The following is a 27,142-nucleotide window of genomic DNA, read 5'->3' as shown; positions in this document are numbered from 1 at the left end:
ACAGGTGCTGCGGAGTTTAGTGATGACTTCCACACGATCTGTCAGGGTTACCTAAACAGCAACAGGGGGGGAGGAAGGAGCTGGGAAGCACCTATTAGAAAATTGAGTGACAGATTCAGATCAAGATTAATGCTTTTTTTGCGCAAATTAAATTATACTTTTCCTTTCACTTATAGGGGATATTCCACTCATGTGATGACAAAGAGAAGTGTGACGCATTCGGTTGCATCAACAGGGGATTTTGGATAACAGAAAACAGTTTTTTGACTAAGGGGAAAACAGATCCACTTCTTTCTCTCCGTTTTACGCGCAAAGGTAAATAAAGGAAAGCCTCATGCTTCTGAAATGGTTTCAAATCTGCATGTGGACGACCTGCAAGTTTTGCAGAAGCTCTTCAGCTCCTTGTCGCATCAGTTCAGCCTTCGGGGTGAAACTGTGATCCTCCTCCTACTGCTGGAAGGGAAAGAAAAAAAAAACTTTTGGCAAGCGTCCAAGCCTGGAACAAGTGCGCCTCCCTCTCCGGCTGCTCAGGGTATTCATGGTCCGGGGTTTTGGGCACGGTTGTTTTAAAAAGGCAAGGCAGGTCTCCAGTTGATCAGTCTGCTCAGGAAACTGGTGCTAGAGAAAGTCTGCAGAAGTTCAACATAAGAGGACAGAAGTTCAGCTTTTTCTGCTCGTTTTTCCTCCTGCGGAGGACTTTACATCTACAGAAAAAATAACTACTTGAATTATTACAAATTAAAAAGATTCTACAGTAAGAAAGCCTGCTGTAAATGTGGGTATTTATTAGATAGCTGCACTCCTGGATAAAGACGCTTGGCTTTAACTGTAAAAATCGGATTATCTGACTGAGACATTGTGTTCATTAGACCAGGAGCAGTTTTTCCCCCTTCTTCTCCTGGTGTTTCAGAATTTTTTTTGCAGCGATCTGAAGAGACTCCGGCGATGTTTGTAAACTGCTGCCTCCTGGTGACATTCATCCTGGGGCTCTCCCGTTGCACGGGATCCTACGTCCCCTGCGAACCTTGCGATGAGAAGGCGCTGTCCATGTGCCCGCCGGTTCCGGTCGGCTGCCAGCTGGTGAAGGAGCCGGGCTGCGGCTGCTGCCTGACCTGCGCCCTGGCCGAGGGGCAGGCGTGCGGCGTCTACACCGGCACCTGCACCAAGGGCCTGAGATGCCTGCCAAGGAGCGGAGAGGAGAAGCCCCTGCACGCCCTGCTGCACGGCCGGGGAGTTTGCACCAACGAGAAGGGCTACAAACCTGCCGCCGCGCCCAGAGGTAAGGCAAGCTCCGGCTGCAGGGACACCTCTGTAGGACATCCAGGAGTTCTGTATGATCAGTTTCTGAGCATTTCTAGGTGTTTCTCTGACCTATGGTTTAATGAGCAGCTGATTAACTTATGCTCACTTGCAGAGCAACCCGGAGCTTATTTTCACAGCCAGAGACGCACCTTATGCAGGGCAGAGCGGAGCGCATCTTTGGTTCAGCTGCAGAAGATCCGCTCCTGGTGACAAAGATCAGAGCGATCTGAGATGCGAAGTAGAACTGGAGCTTAACTCTCCTTCCACTCAGGGAAAATAATCAATTATCTATGAGCTTCCAATCATAATTCATCCAGTTAAGGAGTTTATTCTTTTCTTTCCTTGATCACTGCCTATTCAAGTTAGAACTTATTGGTCCAAATTAAACTCTGCTTTGCTGAATAAAAAATTGGCTTAAGATGAAATAATTTTAAATGTTAAATCCTAATGTTTGATTTATGGCTCAGAAAATGAAATACTTTAAAAAAATAATTTAGTTAAAAGTAAATACTGATATTCCCCTATATATAGACTTTATTGATCTCACAGTGGAGAAATACACTTTGTTAAGATAAGATAAAGCACTAATCAAATTTGCATGTTGTGCCTTTAACTGTAGAAACCTTGATATGCAAAAAAAAGTCAGTATATTTGTTTCATTATTGCAGTCATGCAAACAGCATAACTGATTTAACTTAATAACTTTATTCAAAAGTTACTCAAAAATTATACATTTAATATTAAAGGGTGGAAAGACAGCCTTATGGTTACTAGGTGATAGGCTTAACTGGAAGGGGATCCCCAAATCAGATTTTGCTGTGGACCCATTACAGCCTTGATTCAGCCCTGCTCTATGAATAATTTAGGGTGGAAGTGATCATGGATGAAGCTCTATTGAAAGACTTTTGTTGTCTGCAGCGTAACGTGACACATGTGGTCGTTTTAATGTTTGATTGTTCAGGCTTGTGTGTCTGCATCTAAAGTGAGCTCCTTCTGCCAATAATTACCTTTAATTCTCACAAAGCCATTGAACCAGTGTCCTCCAAGGCGCAGGCTCATGTGGCTTTAATGGGGAGGAATGAGATGCTGCAGAATTGATACAGATTGGGTTTTGCAGGCCACCCCTGCAGTGCTGTTTAGAGTCGGATTACCACTAAATCTGCGTGCGTGAGAGAAAAGCAGCAGACTGAGAGATGGAGCCATTTGTCTTGAATGATTTAAGGTATTTCTGCTCCGCTGTCTCAGGAGTTTCATCAGTTTAGAAACTGGATCCAAACCGTTGGTAAGCACAAAGGTTCGGCTGACAATCGGGCCGAGCTGACACTCATCAGGCTGTGGACTTGATGACTCTTGCAACCAAAGGTGTTCAGTGGACGACTGTTGTCGTTCTAAATATAAGCTGATGTTGTGCAAAGCATCGATCGCTATCTGACATAATGTGAAGGCAGAGCTCCCTGTCAGCACCCTGTGTGTGTGTGTTGGTGCTTGAGTTCGACTTGGGCGGGGCTGTGTGGAGTCTGTGTGTGCATTGTGGGTTGGTGGTGATGACAACTCAGGCAGTTTTTCTCTCAGAGACCTCAATGTCTAAATGCTCCTGAGGACAATCCATGGGCACGCTACGTTCCCAGCCCTAAACCATCACCTCTTTGCTGCAAAAGCTTACGTGTCGACAATCGGGCCAATAAGCAGGGGTCCCCCTGAGTTAAACACTACACATAGTTTAACATCTCATGCAAGTTACATAAAGTACATGAGAATTACCATTGGCTTGACCTAAGGGAACTGCTTCTTGAAGATGCATCCAATTTTTACAGAAGTTTTTTGGAGATCAACCACAAGGGAAAGAATACTCCCCCAAAAAAGATTCAGAGACCAAGATTCAGCCTAATTTAGCCCTTCCCTTAACCCTTTACTGAATCTCTTCACAAATAAATACACAAAGTCTATTGATATATCTTTGCGCCTGCCCTACAGTAAACATTTATCTGCCCAAAGAAATTAACAAGTACAATGCACCCTGTCCAAAAATCTCGCATGCAGAGTTGCTGAAAGTTGGTCAGCCAATCAGATCAAGTTGGCCAACTTTTACAAATCAGTGAAAGTCCTGCCTTAACCATAGGTTCATGGCTGATGCTTTATGTCCCTAGCTCCCATTCTATTTTCACAGTAAGACAAGAGTAAGAACACTAACCAGAGTCGAAAAGGTAGTCCAAAAAGCTGTGGTGTATTTGGACAGCCCTTCCCTGTGTAATTACTGGATTAATGATGCCAGTAAAATTGGGACTAGTCTTACAAAAAACTTCAAAAAAACAAAAGTAACACAAATGTAGCAAACAGCTGAAGCTCCATAAAAAAACACATGGAAGTGTATACATTAGCATGTGTCACCCAGAGTACACATGGAAATATGTAGTTTTTGTTGCACTCTGTGAAGTGTGCTGTGCTTATGCATACTGTCACACAAAGGATTGTAGAAAACTGTATGTTCTATTGATAGGAAGCATCCTGCTTCCTAATCCTTCCTTACTGCCAGCCTAGTTGGACAGCAGTTATCATGGCAACCACTGATGCATTTGGACTTAAATGTCCATACCGACTTTGCTGATTGGGATTGAGCCTATGGTTTTCTAAGTTGGAGATAGGACCTCACTTGTGATCATGAATCAACATTTTCTGGAGTTTTAAAGGTGATCTTATAAGTATTATGTAACATTAAAACCATTTTATGGTCAATGATGCATCATGGGATAAATGCCACATTTGATTGACTATGCACTCTGCTCAACAGGTGCACAGACTAACCTCTGTTTTAGTTGTGGGTTGAAGCTGAAAAGTTTGGTGGTGGCAAGTTTACACATCATTTTGTTACATTTTGCCTCAGGTCATTGAACTCAGTCTGTATTTGATATTGGACACTCAAGTATGACAGCTGTTTGCCGTAGTAGGTGCAGTAAAACCTGTTGATATCAATGGAAAGTGTTGTTATCAATTGATCCCAAACATAAGCTGTGTGTGTCGCTACAGTCTCGGAGGGAACTTATCTCTTTCAAGTTTATCACTTCAAAAGCGGTCCATTTACTGTTCACCAAAACTATGAACATATTCAGTCAACACCGTTCATTGAATGCATTCATGCACAACACTGACCCTGTAATGCCCTCAGGTGGGTTTGCATGCATGGTTTTGTTATGGCCCTATGACCTTTCCAGGGTGTCCCTGCATTGGCACTACCACCTCTCCAACCAGGTATTCTAAAGGAATAGATGGATGGCTTTTGTTAAGCTTTGCCTGAGTTCCTTATCAAAAGACTCCTCTGATGGATCCTCTGGGCTGCCTACTCTTTACTCCTTGATGTGTCCAGTTTCTTTGTGGACACTGTAAAATCTAGGTATTTTTTGCAGGCTCTGTACTATACCAGCTGAGGAGGAGGAGGAGCTCCCTCAGGAGGTCACGAGAGCTGCTGCCTGCTGATTATTGACCAGGAAAGTTAAACAAAGGCAGGGTGAATTCTTTGCAATCTGTATGACGTCTTCCCTTTTGAACAAAAACCTTTGCTGTCCCAGCAGTACATTAATTCATGTTTTCTCCTTGTGCTGGGATTCTTGTTGCTTGGATTGTAAGGCACAGGGGGTGGTATGTGCTTTGTTGGCTCTCTGCAAGTAACTCAGACCCAGGGAAGCTTGCCAACAGATATGACTTCATGGCAACAGGCCTTCTATCCTTGGGGCTTCTGAAAGGGCCTTGTGTTTTTACAGATTTCTCTCTGCCAAGAAACAGAAGATGATTAAGAGGTGGTTCCTAAGGCAAAGTTCTCTCTCACGTGCTTTGCAAAGCAACAGGAAACCTGCTGCAGTGTCTTACTTTGATAGTTTATGTGAGCTGGGCTTTGTGCAGCTTTCTGCCCTTTTATTGTCTTTCTAGACTGGCTCCAGTACAATGTTCTAAAGAAGAGGAGAGGTTGTTTTCTTGCCACATGTCTTTGTCATCAATATTTAAAGTCATCAGCAGATTAAGGAATTGCAGGCCTCGAATGCTTCATGTTGCATGAGAACCTCACATATGTATGTAGTTCCACTGCTGCCATGTAATTCCTGATCACCATAAAAGAATTGCATGTCATCACTTACTTTAAAGAAGCTCCCCACTTTAGAGTGTTACCATCTGCTTTTTCCATGCTCACATGGCCACTGGCACCACTGCTCATGACTTCGTAGAGACTGAAGCTGATTCTCTCTGAATGCAGAGTACAACTAATGATAACCAGTCTGCTGTGCACACTTTGGCTCCAAAATACATGCCGGTTTATGTAGATATGTCATGTGTGGCTGGCGTAAAGTTTTACCTTCATCAAATCAGCAGATAGTCAGCAACACCAATCCTTGTTATGATCTGTTGGGGGTCTCCTCCTATTAAAATGGAGTTGTTTCTTTCCACTTTCACCACATGCTTCATTGAGGGATGCTGTTGGCTGGTCTTTTTCAGATGAATAACCTTTTATGATTCATCAATAATTAACGATCTTAAAATCTGTCTATTTCAATTCAACACAATAGTAATTAAAAGCAATCCAGCAAATTTATAATAAAAAACATTGTATGATGAGAAAATCGCCACATAAGGTCAGTTTTTTGCCATCAGAAAAGTTCGCTCATCAGAGCTAATGTCAAGATGACTTGTTAATAAGATTTACTTCCTTAAACATGTGCTTTTGCTGTTGGGTATAGTTGTCATCAATTTCCAGCCTACAAAACAAGAGTTCCTATCGATTTGTTTCAGTTTTCTGTTTAGATTTGACTCGGGTACGTCCGTTGAAGTATAACAAGCACTCCCTACCAGGAATGCCTTTCTGCCGATTACGTCATATTAAGGCTCCTGCTGCTATTAGTAAAGACCGCATGCCGTATTTGGCTTCGTAGCCAATTAAAGTAGCTTTCAAACAAGAGTACACGACTAACTTGAGTAAAGTAAATCTGTTTTATTGGTTTTCTTAACAGCACAAAGGCACTGCAGAGACTGGATCATTGCTCACAGATACATAACCATATGGCAATGTTTGTAAAAATTGAAAAATATTTGCTTCAAAAATGTTTTGTGGTCATAAAACATTGGATTGAACTGAACTGACTTAACCGACTGAGGAAAGGATAATTCTTTATTATTGGCTATGAACAGATTGATTCTGTCTTTGTAATTTCTTTAAGGGGTGGGGCTTAATCAATAGGAATTAAATTTAATTTAATAATTTTTTGTATGTATAAAGAAATATAAGCTGACATATATGAGGCAGACTGGATCTACGAGGGCAAGGGTGTCTGATTGAGAAAATCTAAAGCACATCCGGGGTAGGGCAAGTCCAATCCTAGAAACACTTAGACTCAACTTTATTAGAATCAACTTTATAGTAGAAAGCTACTGTGCTAAAGTTATTGGATGGGTCTCTTCTCAGAACATCTGAATCGAATGAATGGCCTTTTAGCAGGCCTCTATATAGCAACATAAAAAATGTAACCATTTAATTAAAGTGTGTTGGAAAAGGGAATTGCTTTGTGAAAGTAGCTTTGACATTGCAGATCTTTGGCTCGCTTTTGTTTAATATCCAACGTAAATGTGTCCTTTGGTTTAACCCATCTTTTTAGGGAGTAGTTAGCTACAAAAATTGAGTAAGTCCTGGGTAGCACTTTGGGGTTAAGAGTGTTGTTCAGGAAATCAAACAGATAGTTTGAGTTATGAACCAGCCTTTCCAGGACGCCAACACCCCACTCTCTAACCACTGAACCACTATTCCCTTCTGTGCTGCAGTTGGCCAGAAACATCTATAGTTCTTGCAATGCATACAGCAGCTAATTTGCTCAAGGATCTGTGCAGAAATGTGGAAAAATCCCAGAAGAGAATGTGTTGTGTCATTTAAGCCGTAGAGGATTTCTACAGTTACACCTGACTTCAGCGTACAGGTCACCTGTCCTGCTGGTGACCACAGCTGGGAAAGAAATCAGTCTTACAGGCTTTTGAAATGACACTGCATGTCTTTCAACTGCCCTTCTGTACCCTCAGCTGGACCATCAACAGCTGGTCATGAACAAGTAGAAGAAAACGACTCAAAGTTCTTCACAATTTGGGAGACACATTGACTCCACGTTGAGTATTTTGCTCAAAGTCCATCCTTGCACATCCTGGAGTGCTCGGCCGTTTCAAAACAGCTGCCTCAAGTCAGAAATCCGTCACACCCAGCAATTGTGCTGTGGTGATGGTGACCCAAAAAGTCGTTGCATGCATGCGTGCGGCTTGTTGAAAACCCAAACCCAAATATGGGACAAGACCTCAGACCAAAATTAGCAATATACAGTAGAGCAGCCATGCGCCTGGCTCTGATATTTAACTTCTGCAGAGGCAAAGCAAGCCTGCCCAGTCACATGAAAGCAGTAAACAGGCCTGTTTGCTTACCTATAGGAGCATTTCCTTCTTGGAAAAACATTGCATCCTCTTATAAGTCCTGTTTTGAAATGTATGATCCTTGAATTGTTCTTGTTGCTATTTATACTGTGCATTCAGAAAAGCAGGAAACTTTTTGATTGCAATGGACATATTCTGTGCTCACAATACTGTGGGAAGAGTTATTTCCTGCATATTCAGAAGCTGGTTGAGAACATGCACAAAGCCGGACAACAGAGGTTTCTCTGACGATAGAAGAACCTCAACAACGCCAGCCCTGAATGTTCAACGTTGTTCTCAAAAGAACTTTGATGGATATTTTCTTCTAATTCACATTCTAAATCCTTGTGGAAGCTACTGCAGTGTGTTTTACTGTGATGCTGAAAGGTTTCCAGGTTAAAAACCAAATGTTTACCCATTCTTCGCCGTCTTTAAACGTGAGTAGGGATCAAAGAGACCTAGCTTTTCATCTATAGTTCAATGCAAAAGTCTGACCTATATTTTAGTTCCTGAGTCGCCCTCCTCAGGCGCCAGACTGTTTTTGTGAACTTCCACGATTAAATCAAACCTTTTCTTGCCTTTTTCAAGAGCTTACAAACTGTTCAAGGTTCAATTTTTTGTTTATTTTTGTAATGCACTCCACCTTCACTGGAAAGCCTGGTAAAAACTCTGAAGCTTTTCTGTCATTTCAGTCACGATCATCTTTTAGAACAACATTTCTAATATGTTCTCTATTACAACTATTTCGTGTTTCTCTTTATCCTCACACATCAAAAAAGGATCATAAGACCAAGTCTAGGAGGAAGAACATGGATTATGTTAAAGAATCTTCCCTAAAATATCCAATCACCTACCAAATATTGCATCTATGCAATCATCAGCATTTGCAGTAATGCATACCCTAATTCTGGGGTGAGAACTGATGTTGGACCTATTGTGCAGCCCTTCATATCTGTCTGATCAGTTTTTATTAGTTATATTTTTCAACTCATGCACTGAGTTCTAGTATGACCTGCTTTGTTTAGGTCAGCAGGTGTTCTCAGTGACCGACACAGCTCTGCTGGTTCTCTTCCGCTCCACAAACCTCTGAGCTAACAAGCTGAGGCCTTCAAATATTCAGCAGCGGTGGCACCATGGTGCTGAGGGATGGTTTACTGTCATTGTACTTTCCATAACACTGGCCCTCTGGCTCATTTATCTCCCACCTCCCTAGATGAGATTAAACTTCTTTTCACTGCAGTCTTACATTTGGTAAAGATGTAATTTCAGAGGCAGCACAGCCACTAATCAAATCAAAGTAAGGACAGGACAAACTAGGAGTATGGCTCAGTGAGAGGTGGAAGAACAGGTATTTTTTTTTCCATCCCGGTGCTTTAATTACAGCCATAAAGATGCACCAGAGAGAAAAATCCAAAAGAGCAGAAGCTACTCTTTCATTCCTGGAGCTCTGCCCATAAGGTACTTGGGATATTCATGAGGTCTAATTGTGTGCAGATGTTAATTTTTAAACAGAGAAGTATCAGGTGCAACCTCTGCTCAACCTCGCCTTAATGAAATGTGGAGCTCAACAAGACAAGGCGGGAGGCAGCGGTAACAGCTTCAGGCTTTGACGGATGAGGGGACTGCACATGAGTCGACTCTCTTGGCTTCACAACATGTTGGCTCAGTTTCAGGAGTTAAACCAGACCCTTTAAGCCTCCTTTACAAGCTTGATACCCGTAGCATGGAAAAACTGAGTGTTTCTATCCTACTTTTTTTTTTAATATATAAATTGACTTTTTTTTTCTTAAAGTTACTGAGTCGAGAGAGTAATTTATGGCTTTTTTGTCCTGCTGCAAATTAAATTACACACGAAACAAGAATGCATGGTAAAAAACAAAAACAAACAAAAAACCAGATCGTGTTTTCAGCAGCACATTTTATTGCCAAATACGTGGCATTTCAATCAAAATTATTGGACTGTAGAGCAAAAGTAATGAGTTTTTCCATAGTGGTCACATGCATAGCGTACGGAGGAATGTTTGAAGTATTTATTTATAGCAAGCTACAGCCTTGCAGTCTGAGCGGGGAGACACAAGGACGTGTCTAAACACGAACCTAGGCTTGCCAAGTCATGAGTTGTTAGATTAATTTCAAAGAGACAGGGAGCGCAGAGCAGAAGCCAAGACCCAATTCTGGTAATCAACCTGCCCACCCCCCCCTCCAGCCCAGCCCTCCCCTCCTCTCCCAAAGACTCCCAGACGCTCACGCTGTGTCAGCTTCTTTGAACGTTAGATTCTCAGAGCCCTTATTGCGACTCACTGCTCAGTTTTCCATACTGCCTGATGTAGAGTAGCTGAATAACGTTTTCCAACATGTTCCCTATGTAAGGAAGCTGGTTGGTCTTTCAGCTCATCGTTCAGCAGTCCTGGCATTCCTCTCTGGTTCTGTGCGTCTGGCTCTGTGCACCACATCGCCAGATAAATATAACCAGGGTCATCCACTGGCACCGTCGCTGCAGCCAGTTGGGGCCTGGCAAAGGGCCCCACAACAACTCTGCACTTATGATCCAGCTAAGCCAGAAGGGATGGAGGGGTGTCGGCTGGGTGGGGGTGACCTCTTTCTGTGGCCTTAAAGAACCCCTGGGTGGGGGCCCAGGCTTAAGAGGCTGAGCCCCAAAGATAGGAAAAGGGGGCAGGGGTGAGGCTCTTAGATCTCAGAGTAAAGCGCCCCCTGGGGAAACTGCAACAATAAAAGCAGCATGTTCCTCACGTTAAAGTGGGACATCTTAGAGCTATAAACACCAAAGGTCTCAGTGTGAACTTTAGGTCAGTTAGCAACCCTTTTTCCAGAGAAAATTAGACATGATTCAGTTTTTCCCAAACTGCAGGGGATCTGTTTGTTTCTAAAAAGCTGCTCCCCATGAGTTCATCGCAATTTGCAGTTTTACTCAATAGCTTACCCACTTATCTTATCAAATGAGTTTAAAAAACACAAATAGTTTAAATGTCCAATGCATTCATGTACGGACATACAGTACAGACTTACACTGATAATATCTGATCAAACTTCTTTAGCAAAGATGTGCGTCAACCATCAGAAAGCCTCTCTCTCTTTGATATTTTCCTACATTATTAGCTCAAAAGGTGGAGTATAAGCAAACTGGTTGACTTTTCTTGAGTGTTTCTGCCTTTTAAGCATAGTCCATCATTTTCCAACTGTGCATGGGGTGAGGGTGTAGAAACTGTGGAGAGTCCTCTTGTTACACTGTTTCAGCAACTTCCTGCAAAGCACAGGAACCAGTAGAAGCCAAAAAGACCCACAGCATAATTCTGCCACCATTGTACTGTACTGTATGTGTAATCTTCTCTTAGGTGTGAATGTCTTACTAAACCCTGTAACACATTCTTTTCTTCACTGCGGCTAAACAGATCAATCTTTTCATCTGCCAATTTCAAATCCAGCTTGTCCAGTTAATTATAGACTAGATCTTTGGGCTCTAAACAGTTTTCTACTGTTTTTGTGTTGGGTGTAGGTAGGTGTGTGGGGCATTTTGGGTTAATGGTGGAAACTTGGACACAGCTGTGTGTTACAACAGGGTAATCCCTACCTAACCTGACTCCTCCAGATGGATTTGCTCCACATATCCATCTGGAAACCTTCCGTTGAAGTAATTTTGGGAAGGGGCGAAAATACTGGTTAGCTGATTGGCCTATGTTGGTGATAGACGGGCCAAATAAACCAATCAGATCAACGAAGCATATGACGTGCTAACAGAGCGACGACGAAAACACAACCACAAGCCAGGCTACTCTTGCCGAAACCAGTCGGGAGAAGAGCAAAGACATCTTTTCCTCTGATAAAAGCCTCCAGAGCAGTGTTTTGCTCTTCTTTCAGTGAAGAAATACTCTGTAATTCCGATAAAACTTGCTCGATAGCCACCCTAACGCTAGTTTCATCGGATGAAGCCGCCATGTTCTTTTAGACTGAACAGTCGCGCTTCTTGTTGCGTCACACCTCAACCCGCCTCAAAGCCAACGCTGATTGGATGTTCGTTTGGTGAACGGCTCCAAATTTTCTTTAACGGAGAGTCTCCAGACTGATCTGCGAGTAAAACCTTGAAAGCTCGCGAGATCAGGATGGTCTCACGAGGCTAATCCCTACCATACATTCAAAGTGGTTTTGACATTGATAAATACGGTCGACAGTAATCTTTTAAATAAACAAAACCTTCAGCTTCAGCCTGGCAGGACATATATGGTCCTGTCCAAGAAAATTAAAGCTTTATTTTATCTGAGAAGATGGGTCTGCTGCTAGAAGCTGCATGACATTTAATCATTTTGCTAACAATAATTTAGCCACAGAATAAGTTTGTGTGCTATTGTTGGGAAGTCACAAGAGCAGGAGAAACTTTGCATTTAAATCAATACAAAATGGCATTAGTCATGATAAATTTCAATAGATTTCATTTTTTTTTATCAATAAGTTCTCCTTGATGTTCCATGGTGTATACTTCTGCTTTTGAGAGAGCTACTTCTTCAATTAATACCGATTTGTGTTGCATTTGCAATTTGTTTCGACACACGTTTTGATGCACACGCAACAACATGGGATCCTGTGATGTAACTGCTCTTCACTTGTGTTCTGCAGATCGGGATAGCCGGCTGGATATGGACGCCATGACTCCTGAAGTTACAGCAGTGGTGCAGCCAGCCAAAGTACCACTCCTTCCAAAAGACATTGTGAACAGTAAAAAAGCGATTGCAGTGCGCAAGGAGGAGAAGAGGAAGCTTTCCAAGCAACGCAGCTATATCCCCAATGTGGATTACTCCCCCATGGACATCGACAAGCATCACGAGCCTGAATTTGTAAGTTCTGTTGCTGAAAATCCCTTGCAGTGTGCGGGATGTGTGTGTGCTTTAATGAATCTGTCAGCTTTTTGCTACTTTTTACTTGAAATTCTTAAATTGGAATAACTTTAACGGACATAACATTGTTTTTTTTTAACCCTCTGCTATATTTTTCAAAGGGTCCCTGTCGGAGAAAACTGGATGAGATCATTCAAAAAATGAAGGACACTTCAAGAGTCATGGCCCTCTCTCTCTACCTTCCCAACTGTGACAGAAAAGGATTCTTCAAGCGTAAACAGGTGGGTTTTTTATTAACTGGACAGTTAATACTTTCCTCACTACTCTGTTTTTTTTCTTTTTTTTTTTACCAGAAATATGAGCACAGAGTTATTAATTTGTTTCCAATCCTGTTTGGTTTTATCAAAGATGGACCCAAGTTCTTAATGCTTTGCATCACGAATCATTGTGCTAAATTTTAGCTTAAAAGTTGCTCTGAGCCAAGTGCTGTGTTGAACAGCTGTGTTATTTAACAGGATTAAATCTATTCAGATAAAAAAAAAGTATAATTAGTTTCCACCTGTATAACTGCATTAAGTAATTCGGTTATACAGGTGGAAAGTGTAAAAAAACAAGCATCAAAGGCCATAATATTTCCAAATGTTTCTTTTTTCAAATTCCACTTAACAAAATATGCAAAGAAAAATTTACATTTTTTTTTTTTTACTTTATTCCAATTAAATTTTGTTAATTTAAAATATTAGCTTGTATGTTTTGTATGTTTCATAACTTTCTATTATTTTTCCAATGAACAACAAACCCACCTTCAAACTTCTGATAAAAAAAAAAAATAAATCACTGCCTGTCAGTGCCAATCACACCTCAATGTCCACATGCAGACCTGCACCATGGCTTACTTTCAGTACCTTTAAAGTTAAAAAGTCTGACTCACACCAATATAATATTGCATAACGGTGAAGATGTTTCAGTTCCCTGTCAGCCCGAGTGGGATAATCCTTACAAACGGTATCTAAAAAAAAGTTCACTCGTTAATCCCCATGGCTCTTCTGGTGAGCATGTTTGTTTTTATAAATTTAAATTTATAACAACAATTAGTAAAATACATGGTATGATCAAATTTCTTTACTTACAAGCTTTCTATTCTTATATATATTTTTTCTTATTTTTCTCCCAATTATCTGAGGCCTCCCCAGCGCCCCCTAGGGTGGGTCTGTGGTTCCCACTCTAGGTTCCACTAGGCAGAAATGCCTTTAATCTATTCGTGGTTACTGGATTGATCTTTTGCGTTTTGGTAGAACCATGCTGCAAGAACCATTTTAAAAACTGTTTTATGAGGATCATCACAGAACTTCCACTTTCGTGTTCTGTATCATTGTTTTCAACCCACTTTTACAAACTACTTTAGAGGATTATTAGCAATCTTCAGGTTATTTCTAAAGTTCCCAGCTATGGTCCTGCTTTAAAGGTATACTATGCAACCGGTGTTGATTTTCCTGCGAGGCTCCCCCCAGAGGGCGAAAGTAAAAGTGCACTGTCGTAAATATGCTAAGCTGTTCTCCTGGTTTCTACGTCGAGCCAGGCGCGGTTGTTTTGAGCTTAGCAGACAGGCGAACGCAACGAATCACCATGTCTACTGCGGTAGAGAGCCCTTTTCCTCTTTCTTGCCTGCTCCGACATGGGCTTTCGCTGTTTTCTCGCTGGTTACGCAATGATAACTGCACAAATATCGCCACTGCGCTAGCAACGAGCATGCCTTTCACTGGGGGCGTGTAGCAGTTCTCGCCGTAAAGCAAGACCGACTCTGGCGATGCACCAGACTTCTGAGCCTGTGGGTGCGGGACGAGGGCTCCTGCAATTGCAAGTACGGTATTTCCCCTACAGACCACCAGGGCGGCCGAGAAAACCTTTGTTCGACCTGAAATGACTCATTTAATCATCCAAAACGTTATGGAACACATTAATTAACTGAAAAATTTTGCATAGTATGCCTTTAATAGCAGCTGGTGTCTCATTCAACCAAAGTTGGGAAGCATATAAAGTCTGAACTTTAGAGAAAAAATCAAAAAATTGTGTTCTGTGTTGGTTTGGGGCCAAGCATGTACAACTGATCTTAGAATTTGGCAGCTGTTTGTGGTCTGCCTAGGTCGACAAGTAATAAAGTAAATCCTTTCTCTTTTCATTAGCACCAGAAATTTTGCACTCTGACCAATTCTAGAGGTTTTAACTGTTGAAAGTTTGAAAATATTTAATGACCTCCAGTTTTGACCCAGAGATTTACTGTCAGAAGTATGTGCTCCCTTCATTTGTCACCAGTTGGCACATCTATCCATATATGCCTCCTCAATCAGTGTTAGGTTTCCAGTGGTCAGTGGACAAAAGGGCAAAAAAGAGACAGAATGTACGAGTACAGTGTCTAGTGCATGTTTTAGGACAGTCAAAAAAGAATCCAGTGAAGCCCATCCACGCATAAGGAGAAGATTCAAAATGAAGCCATGACCACCTTGCTGCAAGGCAATAGGGCTCACAACTTCAGAGTTAAACAGTACGTCTGCCATGCGGCTTCAAACAAAGAAATTTCCTTCAATTTTTTGAGGAATTACAAGTGGGCCCATGCAACATCCACTCTTGGCAACGTTAGAGCCCAAAAGATTTGTTTTGTGGTTTAAACAGGAAAGTCTTTTTATGTTTTACTGCTTGTTTATACCACGAAACTGGTTCTCTCTGACAATGGTCAAATACAAAAACAAGTTTTAGAGTAGAGGCACAAAGAACCAGCCTGATCTCTTGTTGGTATGCACACTGTAAAGAATAATCTATGGAGAAGCAGTATGCATGCAAGTAGTAGAAAATAAGCATAGGGTGTTTGTATGAATATACATGGAGCTCAGTTTTAAAGAACACATCAATAATTCAGTTTTAGATGGATATGTTCACGTGTAAGAGTCTTATTGGCATGTAATGCTGCATGTGGAGCCCGCACATGTCTGATCGACCACATGTCGGAAGCAGTGGATACAAATGCTCAGTCTCATATAAATTGTTTTTCCATAAATGCTACATATTATTTATGAATCATGTTTTGATTGTTTTCTATGTATTTATACTTAAATAAAATGTTTCAATCATGAGGAAAGAGGAGCCAAAATTACATTTTCTGTTTATTTACACAAACATGGTGGTCTAAAATTCATTCTGATCATGCTGCGCAGTATGACTACTCCCTGATGCTACCCCCATGCCTCCTGCACACCATAAAAGGAACTTCTGACTCTTCATAAAAATCTGGAAACGATTTGTAGATCAATTAAAATTGATCTTCGGTAACTTCTGAGTTTCACTTACTGTGTGGACTCATTGTTGGATGCTCAGGCACACGCCTGTAGGGCCAGTGGTGCAATTTCCACTTATGCCCTCTAGTGGACACTCTAGAAACACACAAAGCAATCACATGCAGACTTCATTAGGCTGAAATTAGCTGGTGATTTGACTGCTTTCCTGCTTCGTCTGTTTTTAGGTGTAAGCTATGGCATCTTCTTCAGAACATTTTATAATGAGTTTATAATAAGGTTTTTTTTAACACCACAGGGATATTTTGTACCACTGCTGATTTACAGTAAATAGGTTTTCTATATTCAGTTGAAAGTCTATTTAATAGGTTCATTAAACACAACTCTATATGTATTACATACTGAAAATATCTCAGCTTTTCTATAAGCAATAGTTGAAGATCAAAGGTACGCAATGACATCATTGAAGGGAACAAACTGCGCTGGTATGATGTTCAGGTATGAACTGATGAAAGGACCTATTAGTTGGGATATCAAAGCCAGTCCATTCCTTGGTTTTCAAGTATTGTTTTCTTCTTTTATTTATTCAAAATTGTGAGTTGAAGTTGGACTGAAAATGCAGAAAGGTTAATTCCTTTTGCTGCCAGCTGATTGGGGACATTTTTGTCATGAGATGTTTGTTTTGTTTTAATTTTTACCTAAATTGTTCCCCCATTCTGTTCTGTTTTCCAGTGCAAACCATCTCGCGGCCGCAAGCGGGGCATCTGCTGGTGCGTGGACAAGTACGGTGTCCAGCTGCCGGGGACGGACTACAGCGGGGGAGACATTCAGTGCAAAGACCTGGAGAGCAGCATCAACGAGTGAATCAGAGGGGGGGGAGCAGTCCACTCCCCTCCCCTACCCCCTCCCCTCATAACTATCACATGACCCAGGGCCCACCATCTTCTCTGAATCCCACCTGTATGCTCCGCCCTCTGCTCACATCTAGACCTTTTTATTGAACTGAAAAAGAAGAGGGAAAAATCTCAGATAAACGAAGCAGGCTAAAAAGAAAAAAAGACTAATATAGTTGTTTTCTCTTATCAACCAAGCACTGTTCTCTGAAAGAGGAGACCACTTTGGGACCCTTGTTTCAGCCTGGCTGCATGAAAAGCTGCAGAATGGTCCTTGATGCGTTTAGAAAATCTGCCACACGAAGAAGGAGGAGGAAGAGGAATCAGTTGCATGTTTTGGAACTGATATTTGGCCCGAGAAATTTGGGATTTTTTGGTCTAACTGGGGTTGTGGTTTTATCAGAGCACTTAAAAAGGGATCCTGTTTAGAAATGTAAACCTTTTTGTGTGAATATGTGATGCGTTGGTGTATTACAGAGTGAGCCTTTTTCAGAAAAATACCAACAACAAAAGAATGTTACAATCGTCTCTTTTGTTCAATTTCCCTAAACGAGCAATTCCGGCGTCTGACGTGTTCTCGGACCCGGCCTTCCTCTCTAACATTACGAATGTGTTTGGGGACTCGGAGCATTCAGACAGAGAGAGTAGACGGTCACAGATGAACATATGTGTGTGGCTCTTCGACCATTTAGCTAGCCTGACATGCCAACTGTGCCTATTTGAGCAGACACTGCCAGGCAGGGCGCCACGCAGCTCTGCTGGTGAAAACAAAGACTCTCGGCTTCAGCGACAGGAAGTAAGTTTGATTTTTTTTCCGTGTCGGCATTTCTTTAGGGATCAAACTTGCCTTTCAGGCTGGTTTCCTCTCTGACTATTTTTTTTTTTTTGTGGTTTTATTTGTGCTGATTTCTTTGCCTTCAGTGAAGTAAAAGACTGCCCTACATTTTGAGCCATGTTTCCCCCTCAGTACAATGTATTCATGGTGTATTACATTACTTTTAAATATACTTCCTGAGTGTTGTTTTTCCTGTAAAAAAAAAAAACATGTAAATGAGCTTGGAGTAAAAAAAACAAAGACTTTTGCCTGTAAAGAATTAGAAAGTATCCTGTTAGAGCAGCTGACGGGGCAGTTAGAGAAAGCTGCCTGCTCTCTAAGTTTTCTGCCTTTAACTCAGTGAAGCACCATGAAAGCATGACAGGAGCGGGTCTTTGGGCCGGTTTTTCCTTTCTGTGTGCCTTCCTACATATTTAGACTTACATGCTGACGTAAAAGCGACACGGGGGGGGGGGGGGGGGATTCAGACGAGGTTTGGAGCTCTAACCGAGAGAAGCCAGTGAATGTGGTCGGTCTTTGAAATTGAGTCCAGCTCCGTTTGCGATGTTGTATAGTACCTCGGGTTAAATTCTGGACAGGGAAGGAGCGAAACCTCCTTCTCTTCCTTGGACAACTTGATAAGCTAAGTTTCTCACTTTTTCTTTTTATGTGAATGCCAATGTTTGACGGGGAGATACACAGGATGCAGAAGTTGTTCAGTCTGCAAACATGAGAGGGAATGTGTGCATCCAGGGGTGCTGTGCATTAGTCCTTAGCAATTCCTCTTCTATTTGACTTTTGCTTCTATGCACTCAGAATCCCTTGAAATCCTTAAAGATGGTTTAAATGAACAGTCTTTTAATTTGTTTTTTCTTTCTTTTTTTTGCAATTGGCTGCATTTTCATTAATTTTCCTTTCAGTAGATTTTTTTTTCTATTTTAACCATGTTTCATTCAAGGGATGAGCGTGTCTCATGATCAAAGCATTGAAATAAATTTCCATGCATATTTGTTTACTATTTTCTATAGATATTAAATGATAATTAATTTCAAGTGACTTTGGTTCTATATTCCATGTTGGGTTAATCTTCTCATATGAAATATGACCAAATATTGCCCCTGATCCAACTAGAATAACTATAGACTACCGGCCTTTGTCTATAGAAAATAACATATAATGAATCTAATTTACTGTCTGGCTTCGGTTGAACATTTGTTTTTTTTTTCACATACAAGCCCCGTACGACTGTAAATGACACTTGCCTCTGTATTGATATAGATTTTATACAAGGAAACCTAGAATTGTGCAGCTCAAACCAGTTTCCCGTTTAAAACCCAGCTACCCCCAATATTAAGGGTTTCAAATGTTTTTTTTTCACATGTAAATTGTATTTATTCAGGCCAACTCAGTACCTATCCAGCCAGAGAAAGAATCTACATGGGGCCAACATTCACATGTTGGATGGGCAGTAGACGATCCCCTGAAGTTCTCATCACTGGTCATGTACTGGGCTTAAAAAGAGTGAGAAAGGAGCCAAGACCCAAGTAGAAATTTTGAATAACCCTCAAAAAGCCAGAAGACCTGTTGATTAGAATCAATTTAAAGGATTGCAGAAACACCTTACTGCATGCAAAAAAATATTGTTTTTTTTTAAATTTGGTTTTGTTTAAAACTTTTGCACAGCACCATATCTTGTTTCTGGTTGTAAAAACCACATCAAGGCTCCAACCCCCAACTTCACGTATAGGGCAAAACAGCTTGCACTTATTTCATGTACTCACTACAGAACCTAATGCACAACAGCATCTTGAAATGTGGTTTCATGGTGTCAGGCGAACCACAAACTAAACCAAGGTGAGCTTACCTTTCCGAAACAATGTTTGGAAGTTTTGATTTAGTGACAGGGGCTGATGAAGCTCCTGCCTGGGAATCTGGAGAGTAGCTGCATTTCTTTAGAAAAAGAAAAAAAAAGAGGGAGATGTTGCACAGAAATGACAGCTGATCCAGAGAGGGCAGCAGGAGGAAAAGGACCAGGAGCAGGCTGTGGTCACTGTTAGGGCTTAGCCACTTTCCCGATGAGGGAGTCACCAATTTCACCACTTTAGATACAGTTAGTGAAACAGAAACAGGGAGTTTGGGAAATCTGGGGCATTTAACACTACAATCAAGAGAATTGAGGTGGTTGTTAGTTCCTCTTAGTGAATTAAAACAAATGAAGATCTGATCTCTGAAGATCTTTTGAATGTTTTAACCCCAGATTTCCTAATCTCCAACATGGTTTAAACTCATACTTCATTATTCAGTAGGACAGTTAACAGAACAGCTTCTTTTGTTCAGAGTACATAACAGTTTTTGGTTGTAAAGAGACAATTGGTTTTCATAATTTGGTGTTCTCCGGCATTTGAGACGGAACCATCGGTGGCAGTGGGAAAACATTGGTCAGTATTTGGAGCTACATACGACAAATACAGAAACAAAAACAACAAAAATATTTTAAAAAATCTCAAATTATTAAAGTGAATATCACTGTGTAATATTTATTCAACTTGTAATTTATGTACTCTTTTAACCTTTGTCTTTTTTTGTAATGACAAAGCATTTATTTAAATAAAGTTATGTATTCATTTAAGTGCTCTGGTGACTGGTGTTTTTGTCCGTGTGTGAGAGCTGTTAAAATTGGCTTCAGATGTGCCGTTTGAATAGGAATCATCCTGATGATAAGCAGCGCCTAATCTCTGAGGCACGAGCTGATAAACCTCTTAGAGGAGATAGTCTGAGGCACCACAGGATCCCATGCAGCATACAGGATGTGGCCTTTTAAAGCCTGACCAAAGAAGGGATCACCCAATTTCTTACATGCAGAGTCAGGAGGCTTCAAAGGAACCAAGAACTTATTTGATATCAGAAGGTTTGGAGAAGAGAATTGCATCATGAAGAAAACCTTTATCATAAGTAAAAGGTAGGTAATTTAACACCAACAAATTTACAACCAACTATTTATCATAGACTAGCAAATCAGACTTTTCTATTTCATTTATATTCTTTATTAAACTTCATAAAATTTTATTGATTTAATTCCCCTTTAAGGTAGAAACTTGAACTGAATTGAATTGACTGATTCTCTAAGATATATACAGCAAATGAAACCTTTCTGGTCTTCGCATCTGAGGAACTGTACTAATCAAGTTGTCCTCAAAGCAGCAGTTTGTATCAAAAATCATTTTGTTTTGTAATAAACAAACTCCCAGAAACTCAAAGTGTCTTTTTGGTTGGTACCTTACGTCTCTGGATTGGGCTGCAGAGTGGTCCAGTATGTCTTTATGGCTTGGATCGAGTCGTACTTAGGGTAAGGCTGAGTTGTTCCTGTTAGCTGTATCTCCCCCCTAGTTGCTTGACCCAATTGGACCCTATCGGTCAAGCAACTTAACCCAGATGTCCCAGTCTTTTGTGTTCTGAAAACTGGCTTAATGCAGGATGTGTTAGATCTCCTCATGTGGTGGGTGGAGGTGGGGGGATCGGGGACCTGGAATCGGGCCTTATTGGGATGGTGAGCCCCGGGACTGGCTTCGACCCCCACCTGAGCCTGTAGGTGGGGATGCTTCTACGTACAGTGTCCGTCTCCCACAGTCAGGAGAGGGTATGCATGGGGGAGTCTGGTGGCTGGGCTCCAGTGGCTGGTGTGCTGTACTTGACCCAGAGTATTGAAGTACCTTTGCTATGATTACCAGACAGCTATGGGTATGAGAGAACCATATGTATGGGCCTGGAGTGGCTCTGACTGCCTTGGTGTGGGGTGGTGCACTTCTGCAGATTGGATACCCGCTCTGGTGTAAAATCTTAATATGCATGTAGATTAAAGCAATTCTAGTGCAGACAGAGAATGATCATTACTGAATGAAACCTTAAATCATAAGCATGTTTCTGTCCCTTCCCACCAAATGGGCCACACTCTTGAATTAGTTATTTAGCTTGGTTCTAATGTGGCCAACCTGTGTAAAAGATGTCCACATTAGTGACCATTGCTGTTTTTTTTTGTTTTTTTTTTTATTTGTCTTTTTTCTCCAAACCTGTGTTGTCTGAGACTAGATCAAAGAGTCTGCCTTGTTTGTCTCCAAACTGTTTGTGGAATGTCATAATGTGGATGTCCCTACACTCAGGAGACTGAGGTCATCGGACCACATTCTGCTTATGTTTCCTCAGACGAATTTTAAGACCCAAGAAGACCGCTCCTTCTGGAGCGATCTCCCACTGTCTCTACGTTCATAGGACCCTTTTGATGTTTTGAAAGCCTAATTTTAAACCCACCTGTTTTATCAAGCATTTTAAGATCAGCAGTCAGAGGATTGTTTTTTTCACCACCAGGTTGATTTTATTTAAACGTTCTCATTTATTGTATTGGTTTAGGTTTTGTTTTAATGTATTTTTACCTGTTTTGTATTTTATAAAATGAAAGTATTTCCTTTGTAAAGTACCCTGTGATATCACCTTGTCTGTGAAAGGCCCTAATATTAAAATTAACTTTACCTATTTACTTACTTGCTTGATCTTTACCCTTATGGTGGTTGTTGACTGAAGTATGTCAAAAAGGTTTGGCTTTGATCAAGAACAGAAATTTTGTTTAGCTAATTATGCTAATTGTGCTGTGTTAGTATAAAGTATTTTCATATATTTTAAAGTAATTCTATACCAAAAAAAAAGATGTGTCCACAATCTCAAACCAGATTTGTTTATTAATAATAGTCAGAGTGTAATATGGTAACCTGACTCCGCCAGATGGATTTGCTGGATTTGCTCTGCATATCCATCTGGAAACCTTCCGTTGAAGTAATTTTGGGAAGGAGCGAAAATACTGGTTAGCTGATTGGCCTATGTTGGTGATAGACGGGCCAAATAAACCAATCAGATCAACGAAGCATATGACGTACTAACAGAGCGACGACAAAAACACAACCACAAGCCAGGCTACTCTTGCTGCTGCAGGTAAAGTCTCGTTAGCCTCCAGAGCAGTGTTTTGCTCTTCTTTCAGTGAAGAAATACTCCGATAAAATAATAATAATAATTCCGATAAAACTTGCTCGATAGCCACGCTAATGCTAGTTTCATCAGCTGAAGCCGCCATGTTCTTTAGACTGAACTGTCGCGCTTCTCGTTGCGTCACACCCCACCCGCCTCAAAGCCAATGCTGATTGGACGTTCGTTTTGGTGAACTGCTCCAAATTTTCTTTAACGGAAAGTAGCCAGACTGATCTGCGATTGAAACCTTGAAAGCTCGTGAGATCAGGATGGTCTCACAAGTCTAGTAATATGGTACTGCATGGGTGCAAAGGGGCATCTCCAGTGATGTTTTGTTTACGTTCTTGTACATTATTTAGTCATTCATTGTACTGTCTACGGTCTGGTGCTGTATTAAGGGAATACAAAAATCCTAACCTAAATGTAGCATTATTTTTAGTAGTATATGTAAAGATATAATAGAAATAAATCTTAACATGTTGGATTAAGGGGAATCTTTGATGTATGTTGGTTGGGCATCAATATTTCTCCCAGGGTTCTGGAGGTCTTGCATCTCTAGATATAAATGAATCCAGGGGAGGTGTAGAACTCTGGATGTTGTGCTGGTAAATATTGCTAGGGTATGTTTTTCGGTTTGTGTTTGCATGCTGTCAGAAAAGAACAGGCTCCAGGCTGGGAAAAGAAGCAGAGGATTTGATTTGCGATGTTCTGAACATGACAACTAATGTTTACCATCAAAGAAATGGACAACTGCACCAAGAACTTCAAAGCCTCTATGCCCCCTTTTATTACACAATTAGACCAATAACCTTGTCTGCATTTGACATCAACTCACGCACCTCCCTGTAGACAAAAAGCAGCTTAACTGTTTTGCTTGGTATGTGTGAGCTGCACAGCCTTTAGAAAAGCTGCAGTGACAGTGTTTTTAAAGTCTGCAGCATCACAAACAATCATCTGGAAATGATCTCAGCTGCACATGGATTCAATGCCCCCCTTAGAAACACTTATTGGACAATTTAATGTAAAAATTTACAAATGCAGATGTTGATATTGGAAAGTTTGAATTTTTACAATAGACAACTCAATGATAATGGCATCGCTTCAAGGGAGGAAACAGTGGCTCCTGTCATCACCGAGGAGATAAAAGGAGGTTTGTAGGAATGTAGACTTGAGAGTAAATCACATAACATCGGGTGGTAGAATCAGACATCGGACAAGTGTCTGCTAGTTTTTCTCCAGCCTTTCATCAAAGACGGACTTAAACCTGGAATCCCAAATGGAGGGTTCCTCAGCCTGGGTCGGATGTGACTGCGAGGGTAATATCTTTTTACATCCGAAAACACCATAAAACCATTGCAATGTATAGCAATATTTATGGCACGTAACTACCATGCATGGAAGCTGGCTAGCGGATAGCTGTGAGGAATGTTTTAATGGGATCTTACCTTCAGCAGATGGCCTGAGAACCAGGGAGAAACCGAGTCGATGGAAAACTCGAAACTGTGGAAACTTTTCCATTTACATGAAAACTTTTTTTTTTTGCACTTTCTTAGTCTGATAATATATATATATATATATATATATATATATATATATATATATATGTATATATATATATATACAGTGCTGCTTGAAAGTTTGTGAACTAGTTGAGTAGTTTAGATTTTTCTTTATTTTTACCATGATTTTCTTATTTTTTCATCACCAGTTTTTGTATATGAAATGTCAGGTTTATGTTCATCATTTCCATTCATTTGTTTTGAGGAAAATGTGGGAGTTGAAAGCAAACTAAATGAAAAACGGAATCAGAGCATCTGCAAAAGTAAATGAACCACAGCTGCACTGGTAAAGACAATCAGGTAAAAGACTCAGGTGAAGCACATGTTAGTGCTTGAGTAATCAATTAAGCAGACCAATCAAATGAGACGTCCTTGGGAAAAGTTTGGAGGTGCACTGGTTAAAAGAGAGACGAAACCAAACAAACCACTGTTGTGTCAAGGCATAAAGACCAGATCAACAATGCCGAGAGGAAGGGAGACATCTGAGGACGTCAGGAAGAAGGTGGTGACAGCCCATCAGACTGGGGAAAGCTATAAGACCATCTCCAAAAGATTCCAGCTTCATCCATCCACTGTAAGACAAATCATTTACAAATGGAGGGCACTAGGCATCACTACAACTCTGCCCAGATGTGGACGGCCATCAAAACTTTTACAAAGAAGCACCAGAAAAATAATGATGCAGGTAAAGGCCAACCCACGCATCACCTCCAGAGAATTGCAGACCTCTCTGTCAGCGTCTGGGATAAATGTACATGCGTCTACAATCAGGCGAAATATCAATAGACATGGCATTCATGGGAGAGTTGCTAGAAGGAAGCCTCTGCTCTCAAGAAAGAACAAAGCTGCACGTTTAAAGTTTGCCAGAGAACACTTGGACAAACCAGAGGCTTTCTGGAAGTCCATTCTCTGGATGGATGAGTCCAAAATTTAATTATTTGGCCACAATCACAGGCGCCATGTTTGGAGAAAAGTAAACACTGAATTTAAAGAGAAGAACCTCCTCCCAGCAGTGAAGCACGGTGGTGGAAATGTGAAAGTCTGGGCCTGCTTTTCTGCCTCTGGACCTGGACGACTCCATATTATCCAGGGAACCGTCAATTCCCAGGGCTATCAACAAATTCTTGATCAGAATCTCTTGCCATCAGTCAGGGAGTTGAAGCTGGGACGGAAATGGATTATGCAACAAGACAATGACCCAAAGCATTCCAGCAAAAGTACCAAAGAATGGCTGAAGAGAAAGAAGATTTGCACTCTGGATTGGCCCAGTCAAAGTCCAGACCTCAATCCCATAGAAATGCTGTGGCAAGATCTGAAACGGGCATTACATGCCAGATGTCCCTCCAACATCTCTCAACTGGCAGAGTTCTGTAAGGAGGAGTGGACAAAAATCCCAAAAAGCAAATGTGAGACACTTGTTTGTGGTTACAGAAGACGTTTAGTTGAAGTAATAGCTGCAAAAGGCGGTGCCACAAGGTACTAACTGAAAGAGTTCACATACTTTTGCACTTGGCATATTTTCTGTCTTTGACAGATAAAATACTTTTGTTGAATAAATAATAAAAAGATGCATCTTTTTTGTCTTTGTGTTCCTTATCTGGAAGGTCCGCATTACAATTTGAGCTTTGGATGTTCATTTTACATGATTATTATAATTTTTCTTTAGAAAACAATGGCCATGTTTGGATGGTTCACAAACTTTCAAGCAGCACTGTATATATATATAACTTCTATTGTAGATATTCTTCAAAACACTAAAAAGCTAATTTGAAGCTCTCTTTAAGCTCTCTTTAAAAGTAAAATGCATTTCCCACTTTTTTTATTTCCAGTATGACATCAGGGTGTTGTTTTACTTTATCCATCAGAATAAGATAAAGTTTGCATAAAATGTTAGATTCCAGTTAAGAAAACAGATTTTTTCAATCCTGATTCTAAGCTCTTTAAGAGCTACTCTTCAAAAAAGCGCTTAGTGATCAATGTAGAAAAGTTCTCAGCCATTAAGAAAGACTCATGGAGGCTAGGAATTGTCTTTAGTTATATCAAGGCCATGCTGCTGGACCCCATCACAGATCACTGACAGGTAGTCCATTAATGGAATCATACCTTCAGCAGACGGCCTGAGAACCAGGGAGAAACCGAGTCGATGGAAAACTCAAAACTATGGAAACTTTTCCATTTACATGAAAACTTTTTTTTTTTTTTTTTTTTGCAAAGACAATTTCTTAGTATGATGAAGAAAAAAAAGATTAAAAACTAAGGTAGATATTCTTCAAAACACCAAAAAGCTAATTTGAAGTTCTCTTTAAAAATAACATGCATTTCCAACTTTTGTTATTTTAAGCATTCAGCAATGGAAGTCAGATGTAAAAGTAATATTTTCTTTATCAAGTAAAAAGAGAAATAGCACTTTTCTAAAGTTGTCAAAATTTTTCCACCCTTATATCCTCTCCGCTTTTCAAGAAAAAAGAAAAATCAATTATTTCTCAGAATTTTATAGTTTTTTTTCTTTGCGCTCTGCAGACTTGTTACTGCATTATTAATAAGACATTTTCATTTCAGTGTCCTTTTTATCGTGTAAAAATACTAAGCAAAAAACTAACCCCAGAAATGATACAGTAAGCATATATCCAGGATTGGTTAAACTGCTGTCAAAATAATTATTATAGACATTAGCCTTAAATAAAACTGTATCGGTTAATCTCTCCCCCGAAATAAACATCTGTTACATCTCTAATGTGACAGTGAATAGCTGATCTCTATTTGTACGTTATTTTCACATGTGCTGTGGCCATATTGGATTCTCTAAATTAGGCTTCTTTTGTTCATTTCTTAGGATTTAATCTCAAATAACCAAACCTCTGAGCACAAATGAGACACAAAGTACAAAGAACCTAAATTCTAAGCCCTGGTTTATTTTGGAAAAGGACTTCAAGTTGGAATATACGGTTTTTAGATTTTCTTTTCCATTCCTGCATAGTAAAAATACTGAAGGTCCTCA

At 40.6% G+C, this 27,142-nt stretch overlaps 1 protein-coding gene across 1 annotated transcript; it reads left to right on the top strand.

Moving 5' to 3' along the window:
- The first annotated feature begins 945 nt into the window (after positions 1–945).
- On the top strand, positions 946–16,742 carry LOC119793216 (insulin-like growth factor-binding protein 5). The gene is made up of 4 exons (XM_038300262.1): positions 946–1,279; positions 12,361–12,578; positions 12,740–12,859; positions 16,598–16,742. The coding sequence occupies exons 1-4, from the start codon at positions 946–948 to the stop codon at positions 16,727–16,729; spliced, it is 804 nt and encodes a 267-aa protein (XP_038156190.1). The 3' UTR covers positions 16,730–16,742.
- Positions 16,743–27,142: the final 10,400 nt, after the last annotated feature.

This window comes from Cyprinodon tularosa, unplaced genomic scaffold (genome assembly GCF_016077235.1).
Source record: "Cyprinodon tularosa strain WSP-4 unplaced genomic scaffold, ASM1607723v1 ctg444, whole genome shotgun sequence".
NCBI lineage: Eukaryota > Metazoa > Chordata > Actinopteri > Cyprinodontiformes > Cyprinodontidae > Cyprinodon > Cyprinodon tularosa.
Note: the sequence above shows the minus strand (reverse complement) of the source record. Positions and strands in the feature narration are given on the sequence as shown.

Bases quoted from the DNA above. Each gene is read 5' to 3' on its own strand.
- LOC119793216 (XM_038300262.1), top strand. From the start codon at position 946: ATGTTTGTAAACTGCTGCCTCCTGGTGACATTCATCCTGGGGCTCTCC. The intron at 1,280-12,360 runs GTAAGGCAAGCT...TGTGTTCTGCAG, and splicing joins ACCTGCCGCCGCGCCCAGAG to ATCGGGATAGCCGGCTGGAT. The intron at 12,860-16,597 runs GTGGGTTTTTTA...TCTGTTTTCCAG, and splicing joins GATTCTTCAAGCGTAAACAG to TGCAAACCATCTCGCGGCCG.